The sequence below is a fragment of the Austrofundulus limnaeus genome, unplaced genomic scaffold, assembly GCF_001266775.1.
Source record: "Austrofundulus limnaeus strain Quisiro unplaced genomic scaffold, Austrofundulus_limnaeus-1.0 Scaffold31, whole genome shotgun sequence".
Lineage (NCBI taxonomy): Eukaryota > Metazoa > Chordata > Actinopteri > Cyprinodontiformes > Rivulidae > Austrofundulus > Austrofundulus limnaeus.
This window is the reverse complement of record NW_013952433.1, coordinates 212,533-222,407: the sequence shown is the minus strand read 5'-3', so window position 1 is coordinate 222,407 and position 9,875 is coordinate 212,533. Positions and strand designations below refer to the sequence as shown.

The 9,875-nt window shown below is 38.8% G+C and overlaps 1 protein-coding gene across 3 annotated transcripts in view; it reads right to left on the bottom strand.

Moving 5' to 3' along the window:
• The window catches only part of itpr2 (inositol 1,4,5-trisphosphate receptor, type 2), a 68,360-nt gene that overhangs the window by 52,218 nt on the left and 6,267 nt on the right, over positions 1-9,875 (bottom strand). For 2 of the 3 annotated variants that reach the window (XM_014005499.1, XM_014005500.1), the window contains exons 2-11: positions 6,563-6,633; positions 6,228-6,346; positions 6,040-6,126; positions 4,830-4,988; positions 4,025-4,123; positions 3,865-3,948; positions 3,636-3,782; positions 2,150-2,245; positions 1,842-1,883; positions 349-500 (exon numbers count right to left, since the gene is read on the bottom strand). In XM_014005499.1, the coding sequence (XP_013860953.1) occupies positions 349-500; positions 1,842-1,883; positions 2,150-2,245; positions 3,636-3,782; positions 3,865-3,948; positions 4,025-4,123; positions 4,830-4,988; positions 6,040-6,126; positions 6,228-6,346; positions 6,563-6,633 (1,056 nt within the window). Of the gene's footprint in view, positions 1-348; positions 501-1,841; positions 1,884-2,149; positions 2,246-3,635; positions 3,783-3,864; positions 3,949-4,024; positions 4,124-4,621; positions 4,638-4,829; positions 4,989-6,039; positions 6,127-6,227; positions 6,347-6,562; positions 6,634-9,875 lie in introns of those variants that run through there. The other variant, XM_014005501.1, reaches the window with a different exon arrangement.

Genomic DNA, 9,875 nt, shown 5'->3' with positions numbered 1-9,875 from the left:
GGCATAAGCTAATGCTGTTTCCGAGGAGCCATAGCGTGGCAAGTTTGGAAACCCCTGTAGTATATGATACACAATTTGGTCTAACAATAAATATATGATAAATGAGGATGAACATTATTGTATGATATACAATATATGATAAATCCTAATAAAACACAATCTGATAAACTACGAAATATGATTATCAGCATATGATGAGATATAATAAATGAGACACAACATGACACCACGTGTTATAAGATCACATACAATAAGTCATGATATATGAAAAACAATGCTACTTCTGACATAGCACAATAAATAATACAGTCCTTATTGAAACTGGCGTAGCTCCTATGTGAGACCAACCTGGGCACGAGACAGTCAGCCCGCTGCAGAGTGGTGGCGTCCAGCTCGAACAGGGAGGCGATGTCATTCCCATAGGGAACAGAAACCAGGACGAACGCTATCTTCTCTGAAGCCTGGTGCTTCTTTTTGGAGTACACAGTATCCGACTCATTCTGAGGAGCAGAGGAAAGAGAAATCGGTGCAGTGAACTGGCAAAAAAAAAAAAAAACTCACAGGACTTAAAGTATATGTTATTTTGTTCTAATGTTTAAACCAGCTGTAGAAAACATTAGTCAAACTTACACAAATGTCTGCAAATGTAATGACTAGCCTACTTCATTCTGCAGATTGTGTTTTTGAACTAAACTTCCCATTTTTTGTGGATAATCTCATCAGTAATCTTACCTGAGGCCCCTAGATGGATGGTGTCCTTAGCCTATACTACCTATAATAAAGGTTATGACAATATTGTGGGGGTTATGACGCAAACACTTCCTGTATTCACCAACACAAACCACTTAGATCCAATATTTTTATTTTATACCCTTGAATAAAATATAAGTTGATGTATTTCAAATCTGGAATCACAGATAACCTAAAAATAAATCGATGAGACCTATAGGAGAGCACGGCATGGTTAGTGTCACGTTACCTTAGCCTTCCATCCTTAACGTTTAACAAATCAGCTCAACTGCTGATAAATATTGATGGATCCTGCTGCACGACAGAAGCACTATGACTGCATTTTACACTAACGAGGTATCAAACCACACAGACGTGCAGCCAGAGAGCCGTAACTTTTTGAGTTCCGGGCTGCAACACATAGCAGCAAGGGTTAATTCCTGCCACTGTTCTCTGCATGTCAATGGGAAGCTCCCCAGAGCTGGCTCCTCGCCTCGGCTTCTCCATCCTCCCACTGCCCTCCCCTCCTCCCTCGCCGCTGGTGACTCACCCAACCAGTTTAACACGGGCGAGTGAAGCAGAGCAGACAGCACGTCTGCCTCCCCTCCATCGCCGCTCGCTGGGCACCCCCACACGCCCAGACGTTATGTAAGGAGCCCCCTGTGAGTGTCAAATTCAGCATGTGCAGGAGAAAGAGTGCAAGGGCTGAGAGTTTTGTGTTGTGTGTGTGTGTGTTTTTTTTTTTTACCCTGCCAGAATACAAATGTGCCAGGCAGCAGCGAGCTGAAAGAAATGTCTGGATGTGGACTCAGAGTTTGGCAGGTTTCGTGTCTGTGTGTGTTACAGAGCAGTCAGCAGAGAGAGGCGAGGGAGAACTTAACAAGTGCTGTTGCATAACCGGAGGATGAGGAGACGGAGAGGGGCCTTGAATGTCTAACTGCTGAGATAATTGTTGCTGCCTCTGGAATATTTACGAGTTTATTACCTCTAAGCAAAAATATAAATAAAAGAAAAAAGTATGGTTCATAGTTTTCGACACTGGCATCAGTTTAAATCATGAAGAAAATCTGTTTCATATCGTGACGATTGTGAGGTCAAATGTTTGGACTCACCTCTCCTTTGGACTCCGTGTTGTCTTTGAATTCTTGGTTCGCCTAGAGAGACATTTAGCAGTGAGTGACCTCAGGGTGACAGAGCTTTGATAACAGCCCTACACGGTCAAACTGCTCAGCAGCAGCACAGAATGTGTGATAGCTGGAATAACAATGGGAACACTGCCACCTACAGCACATTGTCTAAAATCCCCTTCAGCGTCGCTCGCTCTACAGACGGACTGGATCCCTCCCTCAGAGTGTGAAAACGAGCTCGTTTATGTGAGCTGCTCTGTGTGATCCRTCAAACGGCAATAAACGAGGCTCACCTCAGCTGCGAGGTAGTTCCCYGTCGCCAAGTGCTTGAATCGGAAAAGGCTGTTCCACTGACCGGCTCCGCCCCTGCAGGGGTCGGAGTGCACGACCTGTCACAGAAACACAACACTGGAATCATCAAATGCATCAAAGCACCAATTTTAACTCAACTAATTTAGACAGATGGCATTAAAGTGATTAAATATCCTAAATATGAAGTTAAGTAGAGTTAGAAATTAGAAAAGCCCAGCCATGTTTGGATTGTCAAACACTTGCTACATTCTTGAACTTATCTCTGCCGGACAGTTTCTTATGCTGCTACGCTGACATTTTCAACAATAAACACAGTGACTTGTGTGTGCTCTGGAACAAACTGTGTAATAATAACAGGAACTTTAAATCTGAGCTGATTACGAGGAACATGGAGTACAATCGATGGTAATACAAACTATAAAAAGCTAGCAGAAACAGACCTCCCGGCTTTAAGCATAAAGAGGAACTTCAGGCTGTAATTCATGAGAGATGACATCTGACTGTGAGAAAACTGGATCGCAGGTCAGCGTGTTTTTATTCAAACTAATTAAGTTTGTAGTTAAACATGTTCCAGCAGAGGGTCCGTTTGTTGGTAATCAGCTATTTGTGGCCAAAAAAGAAAATATATTCTTTAGTTTTATTTTGTCCACAAACAATGATGGTCCTAAAAGGTAAAATACAAACACAAATGAAAGGAGCAGCATTCCATGGAGGATATATCCTTCACCGTCTTGCATGATAGAGCTTTAATCTGAGATCATCTTATGATAAAAGGTGTTACACCCATTTTGGTCAAACCTTGCAAATATCAATATGTGGAATCTCTTTTGTGACATTTTATGCTCTAGATAGAAATATGTGTTGAAGGAGACTCGATATATGAACAATTTAGTGCATTAAAGTCAGCTGACTGTGGCAGCCATCTTGAATTGGATTGACTCCAAAAGCTATTCAGTTGTAGTCGTACATCCAATTATTAATTTCTGAAAGTTTCATTAAGAATTGATCAGTTGATTCATGAGACATTTTGCTAACAGACAGATAGATGTGACTCCACTGGTTCAATGCAAAGACATTGATAGGTCAGGTAATGTTTACAGTAAAAAGGGGGGATGACCCTCAACTACAACCACACAAGATTTTATCTCAATAACTTTAAAACTGACTGAGTTGTAGCCATTTTGTGTTCACCAAGGTTGTTTTTTTATTTATAGTATTTATTCATTTCATTAAAAAAAAAAAAAACATTACACACAAACATTATTGTTTAGCTGTGACAGCCATATTGAATGGGGTTAACTCCATAAACGAATAAGCTGAAGACGTTCATCAGATATTTTGCTAACACAGTTAGAGATGTTATTTGAGAATATTTTAACTGCTGCTGTTGTTTCTGTGTGAAAATGTTTTGCAAACCTGATGAATTGAAGAAAAATAATTCTTAACAGTATAATGTGAGTGCTGTACCTCCACCTCCCACAGGGCCTTGGAGCTGGTGGCTGAGGTGGCGGACTGCCGCAGCGTCGTCCTGAGGAAGACGTGCTGCTTCTTCATGTGCTTATCGCAGGTCAGAAACTTCTCCTGCTCGGCGTGAAACAGCCTCACCACGTCTCCCTGACAGAAGACAGCGTGCACCGCGTTAAAACCTCTTCGAAAGGGGGAAAAAAAAATAATTAAGCACAGGAAGTTTACACACCCCCTTCAGAACGTCCTCCCTGTAGTCACTGAACTTCATGAACAGGTTGACTTTCCAGCTGGTGTTACAGTTCACTGCATTCACCTGAGAATTAAAATAAATAATAATAATTTAAATTCAGAACAAACTGGTAGGAACAAAGTCTGCGAACTAGTCGTACCTCTTTGCAGCCGACGTTATCTAAAAGCTCGATGTTACTGGCGTGGAGGGGCTGCCCGGCGTTTACTGGCATCAGCACCACCAGGTCTCCGACCACCACCTTTGATGCCAGCGACAGATGAGAGTTAAACAAAAAGCAGGAGACGCACACTTTGCACGCTTTTACTGCAGCTGCTCAACAAATGAAACCGAGCAAAGAAGTGCGTCCATGCAAACAGCTTACTGAATGTCACTGTGTCTTTTCCACAAGAGTGATAAAGTAACATGCTGGCTTTCACACGGAGGAGTGGCTGAGCTGTTCTGAGTAAAAAGGCTCATTCATATCACGGTTGGGGATATGAATAAATAAAACTACGGTGATTATAACCTGTGGCTGCACATCAACACTTGCATAAAACATGCTCCGTAGGTCGGCAGCCACACTCAGGCACACTGTGGCTGCAGAGAAACGTTTTGTCAAAAACAATGTTAAAAGAGTGGACGAAAACCTGAAAGTCGTCATGCTTTCTTTAAAAAAAGAAAGAAAAAAAAAGGTGATGCATCCATGCTTTCCCACTTCCTTCTGTGCACAAACACCACGCACAATCAAGAGCAATACCTTCAATCATTGGAAGCTAAAGCCAGAGGAGAAGGACAAAAAAACATCAGAACCGTTACTAGAACAGGACAACAAACTGACAGTTCCACCGCAGGACGAGAGGAACGCCAGGTTTGATTCTCGTTGCTGTCATGTCAGCGGAGAGCCGATGGAAAGCAGGCGGTGTGTGTGTGTGTGTGTGTGTGTGTGGCGGGGGGGATGGACCTACATTGTCTCCTTCAGTGCGGAGCTTCCAGAAGGGCTGAATGTAGAACCAGGAGCCCTCGTTCCCGTCAGGGTCCAAAGAAACCCGCATGGCGTTCTTCTCGAGCAGCGCGGGCAGACGCTTGTTCACCGTCAGGTACTTGTTGCTCTTAATGTGGAGCAGCTGCAAGTCAAAGTCAGGCCTCAGAACAAACTCAATACAATCAAATAATAATGCAGAAAGACTAGGATATGTTAGTGTTTGTGCTTTAACAACCCAACAATAAACAAAATGTTGGATTTTTTTATTTTATTTTACTGTTACGCTTTTGGTTAAGTTTAGTTCAATTCAAAAACGAAACGTAAAGTARGAGTCTCTGTTCAGAGCAGAACCACAGTAATTCCTGAAGTGTAGCTTTTTTATTTTTGAGGTCTGCGCGTCACTTCTTGGTTCTGRTAAGGTTATATTTAAACTTATTCTAACAAGGATTAATAATAACCTTCAATATTGTTTGGTCAAAAATAGTTTGTCACTATTTTGTTTTTGTTGTGGTCGTAGCAACATTTGTCTGCAACAGTTATAAAAATAACTAGCGCTTTAATTAGTTCAAGCTTTAAAAATTTAAACTTTGATTGCTTGAATTCTGGAAACCAGTGGGTCGTCAGTTTCTCCCTTTAAGATGTTTTGAAATAATGTTTAAGTCTTAGTCTTCTGTGCTTTTTATGTAAAGTAAAATTCAGTTTTGTCAACTTAAATCAAACTGACTTTTGAAATATTTTCCACCTCTTTCTTTATAAAAAAAGTATTTATCGTTTATGGTTTTTGCCCCACTAACAGATTCTGAGTGTTTAAAACTTCTAATTCCAAACACTGTCCTGTAATGCTAACAAACTGAATGATTATATAACTTTTAATAGTAAGTTGGTAGAAGTTGTCTAAAACATCATTGTATGACATTGACAGGGTCTTTAATTAGCTAAAATTAAACTCCAGCGCCTTATCTCAGGAACTGCTCATGATAAGGTGATCAAAATAAAGCTTAAAAAGCAGAAATCAGGAAATATTTTGTTTATTTTGACCAATAATGATTTAACCCCTCGTATTGGCTGTAATGGGTCACATGTTACTGCTTGTCTTTAAAACCAATCTAAAGTTTCAGCAGCTGAAAGACAAGAAGAACAAGAATATTTGCAGCGGACATGTGGAAACTGCAGGTGTTTGCTGAAAAGATTACCTGAATGACATTACTGTATTTAACAATTTCCCCAAGGAGCTTCTTATTTTCTGTTTCATTCTGCTTCTGCTCCAACTCTGCAGCATGCTGAAAGTGAAAAAAAAATAATAAAAACAACTGGTAACCTTTAAAAAAGATAACACAATATATGAGTAGAGATTGTAGTTCGGGAGGAGAAAAAAACAGACCTGTAACTTTTTAAACAGTTCCCTTTGTGTGTTGTTGTTTCCTTGTTTTCCTTGTTTTGCCTTCCAGAATTGCTTCTGGGCTGAATATCTGTTCATGGGACACACCTTGAAGAGGCAGTCTGCAGGAAAACACCACAAATTCAGGATCAACAGAGTCGCAGACAAACAGTGTAAAGTTTTACTCAAAACATAGCAGAGCTGCTTTAAAAAAACTTTTTTAAAAAAATAACTGCCTGGAGCTTTTCTATACCACTCTAAATATTCTCCCAAACTAACATTGTGTCATATAACGATTTAAAATCATGTGTTTACGATTTAAATAAACTTTCACACACCTCTGAATTTTTTGGGAGGGTTGGTGAGATTGCCGGCATCGGGCTGAACCACACATCTGTCATCAACCAGCCTGGAGAGAAAAGCAATATTTATTACAGAACACAAATATTAGATTTATTCTGAAACACGTCATCTTTTATAGAAGACGCTTTCAGGTTATTTACAGACAAGCCAGTTCTCAGAGTTTAATTAAAAAGCCACCACCTTGAAAGTACAAAACAAAGGTTATGTTAAGATGAGAAGGGGCGGAGTTACAGACATTCTGATCAAATCTCATGCAACAATGGAATCTAATCTCTAAACTACGACTGCCTCAAACTTCAGCTGGATATCTGGTTCATTAGCTGTGGCGGCCATCTTTAAATGGGGTAACTCCAAAAGCTAATCAGTTGTAGACATTGAACCAAAGATTACGTTGAGTTTTATTATAATCCGTCCAGTGTTTCATGAGATATTTTGCTAGCAGATGATGAAATGAACATTCACTTTTGAAATATTGAGTACATTTTATTTATTTAATGCCTTTTCAAAAAGAAAAAAAATCACAAAAGAAAACTAAATCAAGGTAAAAAATAAAAAAAATAATAAAAAGGAAAAAAGGACATTTCCCACCAAAGTAGACATAAAAAGTTTTATTCTATTCTATGAAAGTCTAATAGGAAACTATCCAATTTGCCAGTTTTAAAAGATGAGTCTTCAGCTGTTAGCACAAACTGTAACACTGCCTCACAGCCAAATACAAAAAACATGAAACGGAACGCTTCAAACCACTCATTAGAATGGGACGTCCATCCAGGCCACCTGCAGGCTGAAAAGCTGAGCTGGATCCACATGAGAGAATTAAAAAAAGACACAGCTCACAGCTCTGAACTTGATGCTTGAACGTCTGAACCACTTTTAACGCAGCTTTGATCCGTCATGTGCAGCTGGGCATGAGGAAATCTGCTGGGTTTGCTCAAAGATAAATTATTAAAGGGAAATGAAATTACCAGATGAAATCAAAGACTTTCACTAAACACTTGGAAAAATGACTTGTAGATTCAAGAACTGTCAACACCAAACAGATCTGATGTGCAGGATTGTAGATTTGTATCTCTTTTATTCCTAGCAGTAATGCTTTTTTTTTTGTTTGTTTGTTTTTAATGTGTTTCAATTTCTAGTCCTGAGTGTGCATTTGTATTGTATTTATATTCTTGTATTTCATTGCTTTTTAAACATCATATCCAAGGGACTACAGACGCAAAATTACAGCATCACAATCACATCATTATTATTACACCATAGACACAAAGACAAACAAGCATACCAAATTTCAAAAAGGCAGCATTTGCAAATTTTAACTTGTGAATTGTCATTTGTTTTAATAAACTGCACTGTGCCCTTTTTAAAAAAATCTAATTAAAACAAAACAGAATGTGGCTTTCACAGTGAAAAGGTTGATTAAAGACAAACAAAGTGTCAAACAGTAACCTGCTGCCTCCTTCTGAACGTCACGTTCCGAGTCCAAACTACAAAGTTTTTATTTACAGGTAGCCCAAAAAAATGTGGTTGTGTACACAAGTAAATCACCTAAAGCTGAATGCATAATTTGTCACATTTCACATCCTTTATGTTTAAATGAGGAAAGGAGGAGGGTAAATAAATCTGCAGACATGAAATGTTTATTACAAACACTTTGTTTATGGCAGTAAATATGACCCAGCAGCTTTTAAAATAAAGTAGGTCCACAGAAAAAGTCAAAAGCTTATCATTACTGCATTATKAAAGGGTTCACTATTGATTTTGCAGAGAACTGCTCCCACTGCAATAAATCATTTATTCTATGCCCTTTATAAATGTAAATTTGATGTATTATCTCGGTTTTCTTCTTGCATGTGCATCTTCTTCGTTTTAAATGGGAGCTGCCTGAAAGAGCACTGAAAGGTTTTTAGTCAAATCAATAGACTCTTCCTGACTGCGATGTCCAGAATTGATTTAGATCCAATCCTGGTCCTCGAGAATCACTTTTCCTGCATGMTTTACAGGTTTCTCTGCTCCAACACACCTGACTTGGATGAACAGGCTTTCTGCAGGACATGAAGAAATTAATCACTGAATCAGGGTGTGTTGGAGCAGAGAAATTAATAAAACTTGCAGGATAGATGCTCTCAAGAACCAGAATTGGAGAATAATCATAACAATTCAAATAATCTGAAATCTTMTATCTTGGGAGTTTTAAACAAAGATCTTATGCAACATGTTGGTGCCTATATACTGCACCAACATAGCTCAACATSGGTAAGATGAACTGAATTATAGCTGACATCATGTTTGGTTGGGTCAGTCACTTTAAAGCTCACTTCTTGTTCTCTGTATTCTGATAAACACCAACTGACAACAACAAGATGGATGTGGAGGTGAGGTCAAACACCAAGGCTTCTCTCAAGGTTAGGTTACGTAAAAAAAATAAACAAAAAAAAGCTGATGAACATTAAAAGCAAAATGCATTCCTCGAAGGAATGCATTTTGCCCATCGTCTTCCATGACAGCGTTTTGGGTCAAGATGGAGTGTAGCTGTTTTAGTCAAACCTTGAAAATGTTGACCTCTTGCAGCATCACAAGAGTAAAGTTCTCAGAGTGTGTTAAAGGAGACACCATGCTTGTAAACTCTTCTTTTTCACATTTGAATCAATCATTTGTGGTCTAAATAAAGTAGAACTGCAATGATTTGGTCTGAATTCCTCCTTATTGTAACTCCACAAACCCCTCTTTCACCCCTTTTTTCTGGGTTGCATCTCAGATCAACTCGTTTTGAGGCTGTCTCTTTAAATCCTAATGAGTTGATTCACACCCAGCTTCCAGAATGATCCATACTAGTTTGYCAGAGGGGGTTACGACCATATAGTGGCACAAAACTTTTTTTTACAAGTTAATTAAAAGATGTTAACTTGTCCATCCAACATTACAAGTCCAGACCTTATTTGGCAGTTCCGTCGCAAATACTGTTTCAGAAAACATCATAGAAAATAGAAAAAACTGAATAGGCTGAAAAGTATGAACCAAACATAACACAAATATATCTTCGCAGCACCGGAAAACAAAAACAACTTTTCTCCACTCCTAGACACTCCAATTACACAACAAAAGGTATTTAATAGCTAAAAATGTGTTTTTGCATGATATGTACCCTTTAAGAATAACTTTCAGAATGTTCTTACTACGGCTGTTTCCTGAAAAGTTTTAATAAGATCCATTAGTTTGGGATATATTTTGATATTAAAAGGGGCAATATCATGTAAAATCAACTTTTTTGAGTTTTATATCATGTTATAA